The sequence below is a fragment of the Vulpes lagopus genome, chromosome 1 (genome assembly GCF_018345385.1).
Source record: "Vulpes lagopus strain Blue_001 chromosome 1, ASM1834538v1, whole genome shotgun sequence".
Lineage (NCBI taxonomy): Eukaryota > Metazoa > Chordata > Mammalia > Carnivora > Canidae > Vulpes > Vulpes lagopus.
This window is the reverse complement of record NC_054824.1, coordinates 6,707,185-6,726,726: the sequence shown is the minus strand read 5'-3', so window position 1 is coordinate 6,726,726 and position 19,542 is coordinate 6,707,185. Positions and strand designations below refer to the sequence as shown.

Genomic DNA, 19,542 nt, shown 5'->3' with positions numbered 1-19,542 from the left:
CTCCTTTCTCACCCTTACAATAAGTTTTCTGTAGAAACTGAACTGTCTGTGCCAAAACTGTAAAATGTGGCCTTCTAAATCAGAAATTCCGTCAAAAGAGCCTATTTTTAATGGATAAACCATATTTTTATCTAGAGTACAATTGATTTCTCCCAGTACTGATTCTACTGCCAAGTTTGCTCAGCTGTTTCTGATCATTAAATATATTGGAGTCTCTAGAGTTAAGAATTGCTCAAATACACTGGGTTGTCTTAAATCCTTAAAGTAACCATATTATGTATAAACGCTCATAAAATTAGAGCTGATGTAAATTTAGGTGGATTAAGGAACTCTTAGAGAAGCCAGGCATCAGCTATTTGGGCTCCTAAGTGACATGTGCTCCAAAAGCTAATTCTGCCTACAGCCACCAGATGACACATTTTTAGGGTGATTGGAATTCGTGTCTGGAGCTAAATAAATAAATAAATAAATAAATAAATAAATAAATAATCTGTGACAAATTGTGTCTAGTGCACTTTCATTTGACCTAAAGTGCTATTTTTTTTAAAGTTTCTTAAGTCCCAGAAATACAGAGTTTGAGGTAAAAATAATATAAGCACAGTAAGGTTTGAGACTATTCGTTTTGGATTTTTTTCTATTTTCTCCAATATTTGATACCTCCCGTCAGTGTGTACCATGTATTATTTCACTTGAGAGTTGGCCCTTGACACACACAGGTGACATTTGACAGGCTAGGAAGACTTCTTAGGCAAATACCAGCCCAGAGTTTAAATGGAAATGGGCCAGTTAGCAAACAGATAATAAATAGAACCTTGAAGCAAAAAAATCATGGTCTTAACCCTCTTGGGAAAGAATTAATAATAAAATTATGCAACAGTCCATCTGAGAGCTTCTTGAGGTTGAGGCCAAAGCTTGAAAAAGCCTACTCAATGTGAAAAGAGGGCCACATTTTCCTTTTCAATAGCTAGGTTTGCCAAATAAAATATGACAATATTTGGGAGATACTTATACTAAAAAAAGTATTTGTTGTTTATCAGAAATTCAAATGTAACTAGATGACCTGTATTTTTATTTGCTAGATCTGGCAATCGTATGAACAACACAAATGAGCTTGGCATTTTAGTGCCAACCTCTGCAACCTGGTATCAGCAGATTAAAATCACTAGCAAGAACCCTCCCCCATGAATTTCTGCCAAATAGTCAAACAATAAGACTCTTTGTACAAAAAAATGGGTCAAGGCATACAAATACTATAAACCAGCTCCTGGGATTGCCTTGGCTCAATCAAAAAGGTTCAAGTTAGTCCAGGATGATTTAGGGAAAGTAATTGTTTCTTTCTTTCCTAATCTCCCCCTAAGCTATTGAGTGACATCCTTCTTACCCATCACTCCTTCATTTCTGCTTTGTCTTTTACTATTTAATAATTGAATGCTATTCTAGGGTAGAGATCAGCAGAGGGAACAGGTGATTTAGATCACCCTGTTTGCTTCATTGTCCCTGGGACTCAAAGTCTTGGCAATCCACCTTCCTTCATTTTTCACTGAGATATGTGAGTTTCTAACCTGGGGTGTGCATTGTGTGTTCTGAGCTTTTAACTCCTTTGGTGTTTTCCTTCTTGTGCTAGAGTTGACCTAAGGTCCCTTAGACCAATGTTTCAAAGGGTTTCCTTCAAAACTGAAGGTCAAATAAAGTGCCCCAGGCTCCGCCTCCTTGTGCTTCAGCACTGAAGCCCAGATACTGGACATGTATGAATAAGGCAGCATTTGATTCCTAGTCTGCTATTGATTCTCAAGTGTTTACCTCTATTGGGAGCCTTGGAAGCCATGACTGGCAAGACAGAGACATTCCTGCCTCTTTTCCTGCCATCTGGGTCCTTTACTCCCCTTTGCCTTCTGCACTGTTGCTACCCGTATTCAAATAGGGCTTGCAGCTTCTCAGTTTTTTATGGTTTTTCATTCTTAGCTATAGATACCACACAAAGAGAAGGGCTCTTTATCTCCTTTTAGGAAATTTCTATTTGTTAAGAAGAGGGCTGACTTCCTGTCCTGAAGCCACCGGGAAGACCAATACCCAAGGAAATAAAACACACTCTTTCTCTGGTGCATGTCAAAGTGTGATAGGCTGTCAGGTTGGTAGAATTTGCAACCTCAACATTTCACTCCTTGCTGCCAATTAAATGCACACAGTGGGCAAGCCTATGTGACTTTGGTAATATGGATACAATGGGAGTAGACATCTTCCAGAAGAGTGAAACTCCATAAGAGAAGCTAGTGAAAGAAGACTGGGGAGGGACATCTTGAGCCAAAACTCTGAGGGAGGATGTGTTGGATTAGATTGGCAGAGGAAAGGAATTTGTTTTGTTGTGAAATGAATGGAATAAAGTTTCAGAAGCTTCTAGTTAGAGCTGATTTAAGCGTCAAGCAAGGTGGACTCGGTGATTAGGATCTGAGAGCTTTGCAGGTACCACTGAAAATGTTGGTGCTTTGAGGAAAAACACATGCATTACTCTGAAATATAAAAGGAAAATACAAAATTGTTATCAATAAATGCTTAATTACATGTCAGTAAAATGTAAAAACCTTGTAACTGAGCACTTAGAAACATCTCATTGCATTTGAAAATTTATAGACCATATCTTCTCACTTCATAAGAATCTGAGTATATCACTGCCCAGAAATCATAGCCAATCATTAATTCAATGTGTTACTCGTAGCCAAATAACTTGTAAAGCAAAATTATAAATATCCCTTAACGTTTTTACAGGAATGAATTTTATTGGAATGTGAGTTCATCTTAATATATTTGATATAATGTGGAACAGGCCTGAACAGTAACTACACTCTTCAGAACTACTTATCTTGCCCTTAGGTCCCTGTTTGGGATTCCAGCCCAGTGATCTCTGAAGAGCGTTTTTCCGATCAGCACTATGACTAATTACACACAAATAGAATTTATACACAGAATATAAACTCTTAAGGTCACAGATGAATGTAAAAACAAAATAAAGAGGATCTCTCTCTTAATTCTCACACTAACCGCCATCCTCAGTGGTTACTGGGTTAGTGTCTGGGAGCTTGCTTTGGTTTTTAGAAAAGGCTTGTGGCCTCCACTAGAAAATAAGCTCCTTAGATGCCTTTGAGAGTTCTGTACACGAAGCCGTTCTTAGTAGAGTCCCATCTGGGGTAAATGCCTTTGTATTTAGGGAACTTTCACCTCAGGCTTCCATTCTATCACCCCCTATCGTTTCTAGGTGAAATTTGGGCAAACCATTTTTTAAATGTATTGTACTTAAATTCAATTAACATGTAATGTATTATTGGTTTCAGTGATTCATTAGTCTTATATAACCCAGGGCTCATTACATCACATGCCCTCTTTAATGCCCATCACCCAGTTACCCTATCCTCCCACCCCTTTCCCTCCAGCGACCCTCAGCTTGTTTCTTATGATTAAGAGCCTCTTATGGTATGTCTCCCTCTCTGATTTCATCTTGTTTTATTTTTTCCTCTCTTCCCCTATGATCCTCTGTTTTGTTTCTTAAATTCCACATATGAGTAAGATCATACGGTGATTGCCTTTCTCTGATTGACTTGACTTATTTCACTTAGCAAAATATCCTCTGGTTCCATCCATGTTGTTGCAAGTGGCAAGTAGGTTTTTGTGATGGCTGAGTAGTAATCTCATATACTCAATATATAAATGATATATATATATATATATATATATATATCCCACATCTTCTTTATCTATTCATCTGTCAGTGGACACCTTGGCTCTTTCCATAGTTTGGCTATTGTGGACATTGCTGCTACGAACATTGGGGTACGTACATTTCTATCTTTGGGGTAAATAACCAGTAGTGCAATTGCTGGGTTGTAAGATAGCTCTATTTTCAACTTTTTGAGGAACCTCCATACTGGTTTCCAGAGTGGCTGCACCGGCTTGCATTCCCACCAACAGCATGTGGGGATTCCCCTTTCTCCTCATCCTCGCCAACATTTGTTGTTTCCTGACTTGTTAATTTTAGCCATTCTGACTGGTTGAGGTGGTATTTCATTGTGGCTTTGATTTGTATTTGTATTTAAATTTGGGCAAACTTTTTTTAAAAAGGGGGTCAGAGGGATCCCTGGGTGGCGCAGCGGTTTAGCGCCTGCCTTTGGCCCAGGGCGCGATCCTGGAGACCCGGGATCGAATCCCACGTCGGGCTCCCGGTGCATGGAGCCTGCTTCTCCCTCTGCCTGTGTCTCTGCCCCTCTCTCTCTGTGTGTGTGACTATCATAAATAAATAAAAATTGAAAAAAAATTAAAAAAATAAAAAGGGGGTCAGAAATGGAGCTGAGGATAAGAAAAGGGAAGGAGGCCTCCTGCCTACATTTGGTGATAAAATAAAATAGCAGGAGAATGAGTCTGTGGAGAACAGTGTCGGTGATAAATATGTTTGAAGTGACATTGCATGCACTGTCTCATTAGAGCTTATAACTATCGTTATATCACTCATTATATAACCTCCCTTTTATTTGTGGAGAAGAGGGGAAGAGGGGGGACACAGGCAAAACTAGTGTTCCTTACTTTGCCCTCCCTACCTCTGTGGGTTTACCAATTGCTCTTGAGTTGCATTGGTGCTGCAGCTGCCCACAGCAGGCTGGTACCCAGAGGTTCTGAGCCATTTCTCTCCAGCTGGTGCCCCGTGGCTTTCCAAAGCGTGGAGTAGGTGGGGCCTCACCTCTCTTTGCTGAGCCCTACGGCTGCCTCTGCTGTTCCCTGACTATTAACCTTATTTGCAGCTTCTTGACAGTTACTTTGAAGCCTACCAGCACGTGTTGGACCCTGAGGAGAGATTTGCTCTAGCACAAGTGATCACTGACATCATGCACAGGCGCCCACGGTTTGATCTCAGCCACCCTTATTTCATTAAGGCCTACCGAGATGAAGGTACCTGCCTGAGGCTTCACTTGCAGCTCGTGAGGGACATCCTCAATCAGCACGTAAGTACATTTGGATTTTAAAATATTACATGTGAGAAGAGGATGGAAAACAACAGGCCAGAGCTGAAGTGTTTTCCTTTCACTGTGGGTTCAGAATCCAGGTTTTCTAGGGCAGCACGTACAGCATGTTTATTTGTAAGCTCATTTGCATCGTTGAATTCCAAGCATAACTGCAGTCTTAAGAGGAAGTTTCCAACCCTAATTATATTTGATGGTCCACAAAGAATAGAAAATTTATTTTCACTAGATGATAGAGTTTGTTGCAATTGAAAGGAGAATGAAACATGCCCTTTTATAAGCTACTAATGCATAAAGTTATGTTTATTATTTTTTTAAATGTTGTGACTATTTTTAGGTCACTAAAGGAAAAATTACAGTGTACGTCCTCCGATGAAAAGCCAATGGCAAGAAGTAAGCAGGAGATAGGTTGTTGCAGTGCATTTACCTTAGACCTGATTAGAATTTTTTCCTTATAGTCAATCATTTGACAGAAAGAAGTTTTCCTGTGCCTCTTAAGATTGTCTGAATTTGGTTGCCTTTGTTTTTATTGGCTGACCCATGGTTCAGACCGAGAGACCAGCATGTCTCATGTGAGTGGATCCTCAAAACCATGTCTGGATGAAAATTAGTCAAATAATGAAGGGATGCAAAGGATTGCTGTTCTTCTCATACCAAGGATCATAATTCACATCCATGGGAAAGTTTAACTTTTCTAATTATAACTTTTATGCTACATTTCTAGATAGAGCGTCAGCGGGAGTATGTCCAGAGGCTTTGGCAAGAAGGCCATCCGAATGAGAGCAGTCACTTTGGACTTCCCCTTAACATCATTTGCAAACAACTTGTTTCCATCAACAATAGCTGGTACTGTGGTATTGTCTTTAGACATTTTACATTTAATCTTTTAGATAAGTTAAGGGTATGATATTAGGTCTAAATACTATTCTATAAAGTACCTCTCAGGTATTTGGGAGATGAGTGAAGTAGATGTAAAAGCTGCAGAACAGGGATTTTCTTGCATATTCAATATCCATTTGCTTTGTAAGTAATAATAGAAGGCTAGAATTTAAAATTATACTACTAGGTGCAGAATCTTTATTCCCTTGAGAAGTTCTATAAAAATAAAAATAAAAAGCAGTTACTCTGTTACTCTTAAAATGCCATGAGAGGGTTTAGTCAGATGTGCCACATAAGCCAGCATATATGAAACTTGCTTAAAAGTTTCTCAAGAAGGAATTTATTTATTCTAGTAAGTGTCACCAAAAAGGTTTCTGCAGACTTACCTTGTGACACCTACCCCTTTAAGGAGCAAATTAAATTTCCTGAGAGCACTCAGAGGAGGTATATATTTTAAGTCACCCCCTTGGCATGTAGTTTGAACTCCCATTCCTTCCTGGCCTTTGAGGGTATTGAGGAAACCAACAAGTGAGTGACAAGCTCCAGGGTGGTCTGTGTGGCCCGTGATCACAATCTCTCTATTGCCTTGAAATGGGTGGAGAGATTGTCCAATTCCTTTCAGCTTGTGACAAGTATCTGTTGAGTGCTTACAGGTATAGGCACTGTGCTAGGAGGTAAGGACGCAGTTGTGAACAACAGAAGCATGGCCCTGTGCTCCTGGCAAGTGTACAGTTCAGCAGTAGAGGCACACTTTCAGTAAGACATTGCCCCAGAGGGCTATGTGGCTATCGTCTTGAGAACTGGCAGGATGCTATGGGATGTCATATCCTACATTCTAACCTTATCCCTTGAGAAAGAGCCCTAGAGGTTCCAGGCACAAGAGTGCATGTTTTCCATGGACCTTTCCCAGGACTCATTTCTTCACATCAGCTGTGTGTGTGCTCGGCTTGCTGTGGCAAGAATCTATCGTTCAGAAATGATTTTTGAAAAAAAAAAAAAATGATTTTTGGCAGAACATGCTTGGACTATATGGATACCAAGGCCTGTCAGAATAATCTCAAAAGCAAATGTTATTTGCTTGATGAAATTCCTTTCCAACTTTGGGGTTGTATTTTTTAAGATCTAGAACAAAGAGGAATCCCATTTGCATAGATTCCAGAAGTATGTATGCTCTTTAGTTTGATGTAGGTATAGAAAGGCCCTTGGCTTGTGCTGTATCCTCTATTTTCAAAGGAATATCTACAGACAGGCATTTTATCATTTCTGGCCTCATCCATTTATAAAATAGAATGTTGTTATAACAAACATGAATGATTCTAGCAGTTGTGTACAGAGTTTAAAATTTGTCTTTGTTTATTAACGTTTTAGGGGAAAAGGATAAAGACTCAGGCCAAAAAAATAGAAACTAATCATGGAAATTATTTGTTTGATATTTAGTCACTTTTAAGTTATTCTGTTTTCAAATATTTGCCTAAATGCTGATTATCGGAATGTTTACAGGTTTGCCATAAACATTTTAAGAATCAGATTGGACTTTTAAGAATTAACTCTTACAGCTTCCAATTTTAAAGGGGTTCACGTTAACACAAAGAAAACATTGTATAATCTGATGGAGTATGGATGGCCTCTGATCCCCCTTTGAGCTCACAGTTACTTATAATGCCCTGGATTATCGCAGCTATTTTATTGGTCTTAAAACATTAAAAATTCAAATATCTTTTGAAACAGATTAAGTTCTTCATTGTGTAAAATTGTTATTCATGGATTTTCTTTTTAAGCCCAGCTTTGAAAAACATCTATCTGCTGGAGTTCCACCCTTCCCTGGGCCTGGCATCACTCATCCCCCGATCCCTTGATCACCTCCTCCGGGAGGCCCGCCACACCTGCAGACCCACATCCGCCAGCAGCCTCACTTTGCTGGAGAGACATGTGCTGCGGCTGGCCCTGGATATGTGGCTCACACCAGCCAAGCCTGAGTCCTGGTACAGCACACAGCTCCAGAAAGATGTAGGTTCTCTGAAGAGGGGGAAGGGGGGCTCTTTGGCAAAGAGAATGTTTCCACCCAGATGTTACTAGTTAGCTTTGTTTTTCTGTTTGGCTCTATTCCTCCTCTGTTTGGCCAGAGACAGATCATAGTCTTAGGCCTTGCCAACATTTTTATGTAATTCTTTTTTCATTTTTGGTTTAAGTTTCTAGTTTATCAGGATGCTGTGACAATTTAGAAGGGAGATGTACATAGGTATGTGGGAAATGTTTTCTGGCTTATTATTTATATTTTAACAATATACATTTTTTAAAAAAAGATTTTTACTTATTTATTTGAGAGAGAGTGTGTGTGTGCATGAGCAGAGGGGAGAGGCAGAAGGAGAGGGAGAAGCAGGCTCTCCTACTGAGCAAGGAGCCCAATGCAGGGGTTGATCCCAGGACGCAGGGTTCATGACCTGAGCCAAAGGCAGACGCTTAACCAACTGAGCCATCCAGGCACCCCAACAATATACATTTTCAATTAAAAGTTAAATATTTTAGGCCACTTGATGGGACGAGCACTAGGTGTTATACTATATGTTGGCAAATTGAATTTAAATAAAATATGTATTTTTTAAAAGTTAAATATTTTATTTCCACTAAAACTCTTCCCGAAATTCCTTCTTTTTGTCCTGAGCTGAGATCTGGTAGAGAAGAGTGAGTGCTGCGTGAGAAGTCAGCAACCTGGACTCAAGTTCAGCCCTGCCATTAACTTGCTGCGTGACTCTGAACAAGTCTCCTAGCCTCTCTGAGTTTCCCTTTCCTATTTTGTAACATTATTTTTGTGTATTTGAAGGGAGAAGGATGGAAGTGAGCGTGATGGTCTCCAAAGCCCCTTTTAACTCTAATGTTCTGTGGGTTCAAACTGTGGCCTAATGACTTACATGGCATTTGTAGTTAGATTTTAATTCTTTTCTTTTTCTGTTAAGGCTATCACAGTTGAGCCTAGAGTTCCAATTTGACCTCACACTGTGTGAGGACATGCTGTATGATGAAGGAACTTCCAAGGGTCCCAGCTGCCAAAAATATCCCTTCCGTGTGTCTGCCTTGGCTTCCTATTCCCTCTTGCACAAACTAAAATTTTAATTTTAATTAATTTTAAATTGACCAAAATAATCAAAATTTTAGCAAAAAAAGAAAGCAAAAAAAATTAGCCTAAATCTAATCACTCAAATGCATTCACAATAATTATTTTGTCTGAATTCAAATATTCTTCATATACATGTTTTACATAGTTAAAATCATATCCTTCCTACCCCATCTTCTGTTTTTCTTAGTTAACATTGTATTATGTATTTTTCCATATTGCTAACTAGTCTTTACACTCACTTTTGTAAGTAAAATTCCTTTAAGGGATGAATCATGACTTACCCAACTATTTCCCTATTGTTGGACGTTCACGTAGTTTCTTATTTTTCATTATTATTAAAAATGTTACAAGGCATATCTCCATGCTTACAGATTTTTCCATATTTTATTTTATTTTTTTATTTTTTTAAAGATTTTATTTATTTGAGAGAAAGAGAAGCACAAGCAGGGAGAAGGGCAAAAAGAGAGAGAGAAGACTCTCTGGTGAACAGGGAGCCCAACGTGGGGCTCCATCCCAGGATCCCAAGATCAGAGCCTGAGCCAAAGGCAGACACTTAACTGACTAAGCCACCCAGATACCACTGATTTTTCCATATTTTAAATAAATTCCTTTTGATAGACTCTTAGAAGTGGAACTACTGAAACAAAATGTAAGTCTTTGGATGCAGATTGACAGATTGTTTTCCAAAAGAGTAGTGGCAAATTATAATGCCACCAGTAATTTTAAAAGAGTACCAATTCTGCTGCACTGTGCAGCATTAGGTGTAAACATATAATGTCTCTCTATACATATTTATATAAATATGAATATAGCTTTCTATATACTTAACAGGTAGCATTGCACTATTAATTTTCATTTCCTTGGCATTTGTCGAGACTAAATCTCCTTCCAGATGTTTTGTTACAAGTTGTATATTTTTGTGCATCTTCTGTTCTTTCCCATTATTTATCTCTTAGAATACTAATGTTATTCCTATCTACTTATATGAGCTCTCTTAAATGAAAACTTTAACCCTTTTGTCCGTCATATTTTCTGCAAATATTTCTCCCAACTCGTCCTTCTTTTAACTTTATTTTTATGTAGTAAGATCTGTTGATCTTTTCCTTTGTGATTTCTTCTGTCCTCCTAAATCCAGAAAGCAAATCTTTTTCCACATGTTTTTGTCTTACTTTATTCTAATTTCTTAAGGTTTTGATTTCATTTTAAAAATACTTAATTCCGGGGATCCCTGGGTGGCGCAGCGGTTTGGCGCTTGCCTTTGGCCCAGGGCGCGATCCTGGAGACCCGGGATCGAATCCCACATCAGGCTCCCGGTGCATGGAGCCTGCTTCTCCCTCCACCTGTGTCTCTGCCTCTCTCAATCTCTCTCTCTGTGACTATCATAAATAAATAAAAAATTAAAAAAAAAAAAGAGATGAAATAAAAATACTTAATTCCTTTAGTATTCTACCTGGAGGGAGGGAGAGAGAGAGAGAGATTGAGAGGGGCAGGTATGAAGTATGGCTCAAAATTATCAGTCATGTATCTTACTACCACCTGTTGCAGATTCTTTCCACATTGTATTATGGTACCAGATTTTTAAAATGTACTTTAAATTCTCTTATAAGTCATAGTGAATATTTGAGATACCTGTCTAGTTTCCCACTGATGCCATACCGGTTTTAATTATTATTGTTTCTGAAATGTGTTCAAATTTGTAACTAGAAATGATAAATACTCAGATTAACCTTTGGTATTGGGCCAAAAAATGGGGCCGGTATTGCCCTTAAAGGACATGCAGAAATTAGCTTAATAGATTTCTTTATCACTTTGAAAGACTTCAAGAATCAAGAAATGGCATCTTTGAGTAGAAAAAGCCTGTGGTAGATAAGTGGGCAGACAAGGGAGCTTGTGCACCCTTAGGGAGCCACGCCAGGAAAGGCAGATTCAGGGCTTCCCAGACTGGGTCCCTGCGGGGAGTAAGTGAGAGGGTAGCAAAGAGGTCAGAGCAGAGGAGCCCGCTGTGGAGGGAGGGAGTTAAAGAACAATGAGGTTATTTCAAAAATTCCCCAAAGCACGTTCTCCCACGATGAGCCCTGTGAAGGCAGTTTAGCATGCTGTAAAACTGTTGAACTTGGAGCTAGGAAGCGTACGTTCACTCTTGGTACTGCTGTGTGACCTTGGAAAGTTTCAGTATTGCCTCAGATTTCTCACTGATAAAATGGAAAATGGCACCTGTGCTTCCTACTTCATGGGGATCTTATGAATATAGAAATGAGGTAATACATGTGAAAACACTTTGAAATTTTGACACTGCAGTTAGAAGAGTTTATAGGAAATTATTATTATTGGCCTCTAAAATACTTGGAAAATATCAGGGACTTCTATTCTTTATTTTGGCTTAAAATACTTATAAAAATGATAAGCGCAAATACTACATACCAGGCACTTTTGTTTCCATTAACTAACTTAACTCTCTCCATAACCCTATTAGGTAATTATTATCTACTTGTTCCACTTAAGTACTGTTACTATTCTTATCCCCCCTTTGCAGAGAGATAGCAAATTTCACACCTTATAAGTGGCAAAGCCAGGACTTGAACTGAGGAGATCTGGCTCCAGAGGCTATGCCGCTGATAGTATTTTTCTTCATAGGTGAACTTTCCTCTTTTATATTTTAAAAAACACTTTGTTCTCTTTCAGCTGTTTTCAGCTAAAGTAATGGGAGATCCCTTTCTCATGGAGGAGATAGGTCTGCTTGCACTCAAGTCTGCAGCAGACGAAGGACAGAACCAAAGCCAAGATTCTCATGTGCTGCTTCTGGAGACGTTTTCCAAACTTCTGGAGCTTGTGACCCTCCGCCACCGGCTGATAGAAATGAGTTTGGAGAGTGTACACTTAGCTCGGTCAGTAGGGGGACTGAGGATCCAGATGGGGTGAACAGGCCACAAATTTCCCTGCCTACAGTTTGAGTTTCCTCTGTGCCCCAGAGCAGCCTGAGAGAGCTTTATAAATGGCTGAAATGACCACCTTGTTCCTTCTCCGCCCAGGCCTCCCTACACACCTCTCTGACCACTTAGCTAACCTAGGTCATCCCCCTGCACCTGGGCATCTTCTCCATTCAGCACATTGCCTTTCAGTTAGGTGCTTCATACCAGTTTATCAGTCTTCCTGCTGGTGTAAGCTCCCTGATTACAGAAACACTGTCCATGTTATTTTCCATGGTGTCCCACAACCTGGTGTGAGGCCTGACCTACATAGTCACTCTGAATATTTACTGGATTATGATGAAGTTGAATAGCAGAGCAGAAGCACTGGAAGTACTAGAAAGAGGAAAGGGATGAGTCAGTTACAGTAACCAGGCCTGACAGAGGTTTGGAAGTGTCAGCAGGTAGGGAGAGACAGAGAGAGATTAAAGAGTTAGGTTTTAGGTATGAGTGTGAGGTGATGGGAAGACCTCAAAGTGCAGGTGGACTATAAGCAGGAAAGATACGGAGTTAAAGGGTTTGTTGCAAACATGTATGAGTTCTATTATGTTCTAGTCCCCACGAGAAGCCCTGTAGACCTAAAGGGTCCAGTCATCTACCACCAACTATTACCGAGGGCCTGCTGTGGCCAGGGTCTGTATTGGGAACTTTATATGTATTCATTCATTTAATTTCCAGAATATCCTTAAGAGGTAGCTTACTACTATTTTACTAGCAAAGAAGTAGAAGCTCAGAAAGTTAGGTAATTTGCCTAAGATCATATAACTAGAAAGTGGTAGGAGCAGAATTCAATCTATTAGTAAAGATATGTATTAATCTTTATGATACTACCTCCCCATAATTTCTGATCCTTGATCTCAGGGAGCTCACAATTTAAAAGTTTAAAAATTTAGTTCTGCTACAATTTAATCTGATATTTTAGTCATACAACCAAAATACTGTGGGAGCTCAGAATATGGAATATTTCATTCTTTGTAAGTGGATCAAAGAAAGTTTCATAAAAGAGGCACTGTTGAGGAATGAACTGTGTCCCCTGGCAACTTCATATGTTCAAGTCCTAATCCCCGCTACCTCAGAATGTGACTTCATTTGGAGGTAGGGTCTTTACAGAGGGAATCAAGTTGAAGTGAAATGATTAGGGTGGGCTCTCATCCAATATGACCGGTGTTCCTATAAGAGGAGGAAACTTGAACACAGAGACGCAAAGAAGGAAGACGGTGTGAAAACACACACAGAAGACAGCCATCTATAAGCCAAGGAGAGAGGCCAAGAAGAGATCCTTCTCTTGTGGCCCTCAAAAGGAACCAGCCCTGTCAACACCTTGATCTCAGACTTCTAGCCTCCAGAACCGTGAGACAAATTTCTGTTTGCAGTACTTTGTTACAGAATCTAACAAACTAATAGAGGTGCCATTTGAAGTCAGCCTTAATGTACCGACTTTTCAAAATGGAGGAGTGTGTTAGAATGTGACTGTGAGAGGAAGGGAAGACATTCTAGACTTTGAAGGCTGAAATGCCAGAGGGGCATCTGAAAGGAGCCTTGCTGCAAGCCATGTATACGTGAGAGTAGAGCTCAGAGTTGGTACAGGACAGAGGTAGGAGCACAGGTTCTTACACTAGGGGGTGATTGTTAGGGCAGAGGGTTGGAAGATGAACTCCCCAAAGGGGGACAGAGAAGATAAGAAGCGGGCTGGGTTTGGAACCCCAGGAAATACTAGGATTTGAAAGTAAAGAGGAAGAGAAGCCAATGAAGACCAAGAGATAGTGATCATGAGGTAAGAGCATGGAGATCCAGCATCCAAGAGTGCAAAGATGTTCCCCAAAGAGAGGACAGAGACCAGCTGTGAAGAGCTCTGAGCTAAAATAGTGAACCTCGTATTGAAAGCAGTATTGGTGACCCCATGAGCACTCTGAGGACAGAAGCCAGCTTGCAGGAAATGAAAGTTGAGGAAGTGCCCAAGCACATCTCCTCCTACTTTAATTGCTATCTTTAACTGCCATAGCATAGACTAGATGCAAGACATTTGTGACTCATTCACTTTATACCAGACTTGGCTTACTCTTGTTTTGACTTTTGTTTTTCTGCTTATTCAGATTTTTTGGTTTTCTCACCACTTTTCTTTTAGTGGAAAATAATGGCAAATGCTCTTGGTTCTTTATCTGCCTCCCTCTCCCTTTTAGTCTCTATAAGGTACTGGCACAGGAGATGGGTTTTGAAGAGTTCCATTTGTATCTGAGGCCTGTTCACTTTGAATTTGCATCACACAAGGACAAAATAGACCATCCACCCCCTGTCTTTATCACCTCTCTGCTGGAGGACAGTGATCGAGTGGACAGGTGAGCCTTGAGAAAGTCAAAGTAAAAATAATGTAATGGTAGAATGAACAGTCAGTGAAAAATAATTTCTCCCACACTGGACACACAAATGCAATTGTATTTCTAAATTCCCTCTCTTATATTCTATCTGCCATGATGCTATTGTTTTTCTTTTCTTTTCTTTCTTTTTTTTTTTTTTTACTGAAAGAGGGGAAATAGATCTCAATGAAGGGGGATAATTGAATTTAAAAACACTGAGAAATAGAAGAACTGGATCAGAGAGCTCAAGTGAGATAGAATCACAGGCTCAGGGGCTTCCAGGTTGACTTTGTTGCTTCTGGGGAAAAAAGGGGTGTGAGAGTTTGTCTCAGGGGGCCAAGAACCATGGATCAGAAGTCCAGATCCCTTCTCCCACTTACCCTGAGACCAGGAAGAAGTCAGTCAAGTTTTTTGAGCAGCCGTTTCCTTGAACATTGCATTTCTAATACAATGTGCAAATCTAACATGTATGGCAGTATCTCAGTCAGACTCTTGTTGGACGGCAACAGATGGATTTAAAGCAGTGAAAATTCTTTATGCCCCATAGGTTCAACTCATTGCTGGAAAGAAAACACTCTTAACAGTAACAGGTCATGAGTCTACTTAGTCGCGGAAAGGAATCTTTTTCCTCCTTGCAGAGTCAGCCTTTGATGTGTGCTGAGGAGAAACTTGTCTCCCTCTTCTTTCCTTCTCTTCTAGTCTGCCCTTCCCTTGAGGGTCCTAGCTCTATCCCTGGAGATTCCTGGTACTGGCCCCACCCCAAGGAAAGTAAAGATGACTCCAAGGAGGAAAAAAACACCTTTGTTTTTCTAGTGTGGATCAGTGCTCAAAATGTAACTTTGATGTGTTAATACATTAAAGGACTCCTCTCTTCTCCAAAGAGACTGCGGGCTGAGATGGGTTAGGATCATAGAATATGGTATCCTAAAGTTTCTCAACCTTGGCAGTATTGAAATTTAGGGCTGGATAACTCTTTCTTATAGGGGGCTGTCATGTGCAGCAGAGGTTGTTTATCCGCACTTCTGACCACTACCTACCAGATGCCAGTTGTACCCCTTCTCCTCCCCATTTGTAACAATCAAAAATGTCTCCAGACACTGCCAAAAGTTTCCTGGAGGCAAAATATTTCCTGCTTCATCCTGTCACACTAGCTAAACCAAAAAGAGAATTTATAATAAGGATATAGAGATGTCTACAGAAACTGAAGGAAGAAGTGTGATTGGACCTCAGGCAAGGCTAGCTGCATCTCCAACCTGGAGCCAAGTTATTCTCTGGCTCTTCAAGGGCCTCCTGTTGGAGCTTGTGTTTTATACTGATGAAAAACAGGGCATATTTTTGTTCAACTGGAATCAACCAATCAGCACAAAGTGCCCAAATGATCTGTGGCCTGGTCAAGTTGTGATTGGTTTTCCCAACAATGACCCAAAAGATCCTGCAAGATCTGGGGAGCCTTCTGAATTACCTAGGGAATGTTTATGTATCCAAGGATCTTGTCTCCTGAATTTGCTTTTATGTATGTTAATCCCTCAAAATTGCCACTTTGGAGCGTTGTTATAACAACATATATCAAACATAAGCAAGTGGCTTACATTTTAAAAAGCACGTTTGTGGATATTATCCCACTTAATATTTGCCATAACCCTACGAGATAGGTATTATCTCCCTTTACAGATGAACAAACTGAGATTCATAGATATTAAATTACTCAACAAAGTCTCATAGGTACGGACAAAGGACTATATCCCAAGGCATAAACATGGTTGCAAAGAACATTTAGGTAATTGTTGGGACAATGGAAGAGAGCAAAAACTGGACAGCTTTTAGGGAACGGGCAAAGGGATTTGAGTCAGCGAAGAGCCTGAGGACATGTGGTCGAAGGTACAAAGAGAAACAGTGGAATGGGGATCAGGAGAAAAGAATTCGGAGTTGGTGATCACCATAAGGAAACTGCAAAGAGATCAAGTCCAACAAGGATTGAAAGACCCCAGAGCCCTTCAGGCTTTGAGCAGAAATATCAAGTCTTGGGTAACATCTGCACTTGCTATCATTGCTGATGTCCCATCGGAATGAGCGTGTCTTGACCAATGTCATGGTACATCAGAACAACGTCATGTTTCTTCTTGCAGATATTCTCCTACTACTCTTGTCTTAGCCATCTCTGAGGTGGATGATAACCAGGTTGGCAAGTTTAGCTTTTATACAAAGGAATCCATCCTTAAGGTAAATTGTGTTTTTTAAAGACACTAAAGTAAAATTAAGCAATTTACAATTCATATACGTTTGGCTCCCATGTCAAAGAGAGGCTTCTAACTTCATAAGTAATGATGATACCCTTACCTTATTTAGCCGAAGTTGAATGCTTACCTAACCGAGTCACCTAGGCACCCCTGTAGTTTTTAAGCATTAACCTAATCTTGGTAGCTTTAAAAGGCTGCCACCGAGCACATGTTTGCTAGTTTGTCAGAGCCTACTCATCCTTTTCCGATCAGAAACCTGATGGTCACTAGCTACAGAGCAAATCAGGCCTGGAGGCTGCCTTCCCAGTATGAAATGGTGCTTAGAGAGAGACCAGATTCAGTCCTGTGGCTGAGAAGCAAGGATCTCAGATCATCCTGCAGTTTGATTCATATGTTTACATGTTAAATAGGTGGTGATCTCAAATCCTCAACTTCATCTCCTCTTTATGGCCGAAATTCCTACTAACTTTCACATTTTCTTTCTTTAGCTCTTATTCCATTCAGGAGTGGAAAATATGCAAGTGACCCTTGCATGCCAAGCGGCTCAGAAAAATGCTTTGATGGTGGCTGTCCAACAGGCATCCTTCTATCACATGCCCCGATGGGCCTCTCCTGCTGATGTGAAGGTCAGCCTGTAAGATGCAAAAACCTGAGGCATGTTTGACGTGCCTACCACTATGACAGCCAATGCCAAGCTACCCCTTCAGCCCCTTCTTCCCGTTAGCCTGCCGCCTTTCTCCTCCCTTCTTTCCTTCCTCTCCTCCTGTTCTCTCCCTCTCTTTCTCCCTTCTTTTCTATTTTTTTACCCTCTTTCCCTCCTTTCCTCATGTGAAGTCAACACATGTCCAAATCTTTACCAACTCTCTTAATTTTTAGTGATTTGCTAACAACTTTTTTCTTCGTGTGTAACTCTAGAATATTGGCTAGGCAGAATCATCCAGCATAAAATATCCTTTTCCTCCACCCCGACCCTTTGTAGATAAATGATTTTATTGTTTTCTGTTTTATTCTTCCTGCATGTCTTTTTGCAAAAGTAAATGGAGACATTTGTCCCTTCTTTTTTCTACAAAAGGTAACACACAGTGTATAACCCTTTTTTCCCCCAGACTTCTTTGGTTCTTATTGAGATATAATTCACATAACATAAAATTTACCCCTTTTAAAGTATATGATTCACAAGATCATGTAACCATCACCATTATCTAATTCCAGATCATTTTCATCACTTTCAAAGGAAATTCTGTACCCATTAGTAGTCACTCGCCATTCCACCCCCTTTCCCTTAGCCCCTAGCAAACAGTAATCTACTTTCAGGCTCTATAGATTTGCCTGTTCTGGATATTTCACATAAATGGAATCATTCAACATATGGCTTTTTGTATCTGGATTTTTTCACTTAACATGTTTTCAAGTTTCATCCATGTTATAGCATGTATCAGTACTTCATTACTTTTTATTGATGAATAATAGTTCATTGTATAGATGGACCACGTTTTGTTTATCCATTCATCAGTTGACAGACATTGGGCTGTTTTTACTTTTTAGCTATTATGAATAATGCTGCTGTGAACATTCATGTGCAGGTTTTTGCAAAGACACATGTTTTGAGTTTTGCTAACCCTTGTTAGTGTCTCTTTTTTTTATTGTAGCCTTCCTATTGGGAGTAAAATGGTACTTTATTGGTTTTGATTTACATTTCTCTAATTACTAATGACTCTGAACATCTTTTTATGTGCTTTTTGGCCATTTATATATCTTCATTGGAGAGATTTCTATTCAAATTCTTTGCCATTTATAAAAAATAAAATATGTCTTTTTATTATTGAATAGTAAGAGTTATTTATGTATTCTGAATACAAGTATCAGTATATGTGTACTTATCAATTATATGATTAGAAAATATTTTCTCACATTCTAAGGGCAATCTTTTCACTTTCTTGATGGTATCCTTTGAAGCTGAAGTTTTTTCATTTCAATGAGTCCAATTCACTAGTCTTTCTTTTGTCACTTATTGTTTTGGTGTCATATTTAAGAAATCATTGCTGGATCCAAAGTCACAAAGATCTACTCCTCTGTTTTCTTCTAAGAGTTTTGTAGTTTTAGCTTTTGCATTTAGGTCTATGGTCTATTTATGGTTAATTTTTGGTTTGGGTTTTTTTCTTTTTTTAAAAGATTTTATTTATTCATTCATGAGAGACACACAGAGAGAGAGAGAGAGAGAGAGAAAGAGGCAGAGACACAGGCAGAGGGAGAAGCAGGCTTCAAACAGGGAGCCTGATGCAGAACCCGATCCCAGGACCCCAGATTCATGCCCTGGCTGAAGGCAGGTGCTCAACCACTGAGCCACCCAGCCAACCCAATTTTTTATAGAATATGAGGAAAGGGTCTAACCTCATTCTTTTGCATGTGGTATGCTGTCACAGCACCATTTGTTGAAAAAACTCATCTTTCCCCCCATTGAATTGTTTTGACACCTTGTTAAAAATCAATTGACCATAAATGTAAGAGTGGATTTCTGGGCAATGAATTCTATTCCATTGCTCTATGTCTATTTTTATGTTATTACTACTGCTGTTTTGATTACTGTAGATTTGTATTAAGTTTTGATATTAAGAAGTGTGCCCCCCCCAACTTTGTTCTTCTTTTTCAATTGCTTTTGCTATTGTGAGTCTCTTGTATTTTCATATAAATTTTAGGATCACCTTGTCAATTTCTGTAAACACATAAAAAGCACCATTTGACATTTTGACAGGGATTGCATTGAATCTGTAGATTATTTTGGATACAGTTGCCATCTCAAGTTTTCTGATCCATGAACACGGATGTCTTTCTATTTATTTAGATCTTTTGATTTCTTTCAACAATATTTTGCAGTTTTTGGTGTATAATTTTATACTTCTTTTGTTAAATGAATTCCAAAATATTTTATTCTTTTTATTATATTATTATAAATGGAATTGTTTTCTTAACTTCATTTTCAGAGTGTTT

General features: G+C 39.4%; 1 protein-coding gene across 7 annotated transcripts in view; it reads left to right on the top strand.

Annotated features, from left to right (window-relative positions):
- The window catches only part of LOC121490128, a 157,840-nt gene that overhangs the window by 60,247 nt on the left and 78,051 nt on the right, over positions 1–19,542 (top strand). For 6 of the 7 annotated variants that reach the window (XR_005987516.1, XM_041753824.1, XM_041753800.1 and 3 more), the window contains 7 exons: positions 4,785–4,985; positions 5,728–5,849; positions 7,661–7,889; positions 11,680–11,882; positions 14,144–14,299; positions 16,444–16,537; positions 17,043–17,180. Coding sequence is in view for 6 of the 7 variants with exons in the window: in XM_041753824.1 (XP_041609758.1) it covers positions 4,785–4,985; positions 5,728–5,849; positions 7,661–7,889; positions 11,680–11,882; positions 14,144–14,299; positions 16,444–16,537; positions 17,043–17,180 (1,143 nt within the window). In the remaining variant the exon portion in view is untranslated. The remainder of the gene's footprint in view (positions 1–4,784; positions 4,986–5,727; positions 5,850–7,660; positions 7,890–11,679; positions 11,883–14,143; positions 14,300–16,443; positions 16,538–17,042; positions 17,181–19,542) is intronic. The other variant, XM_041753826.1, reaches the window with a different exon arrangement.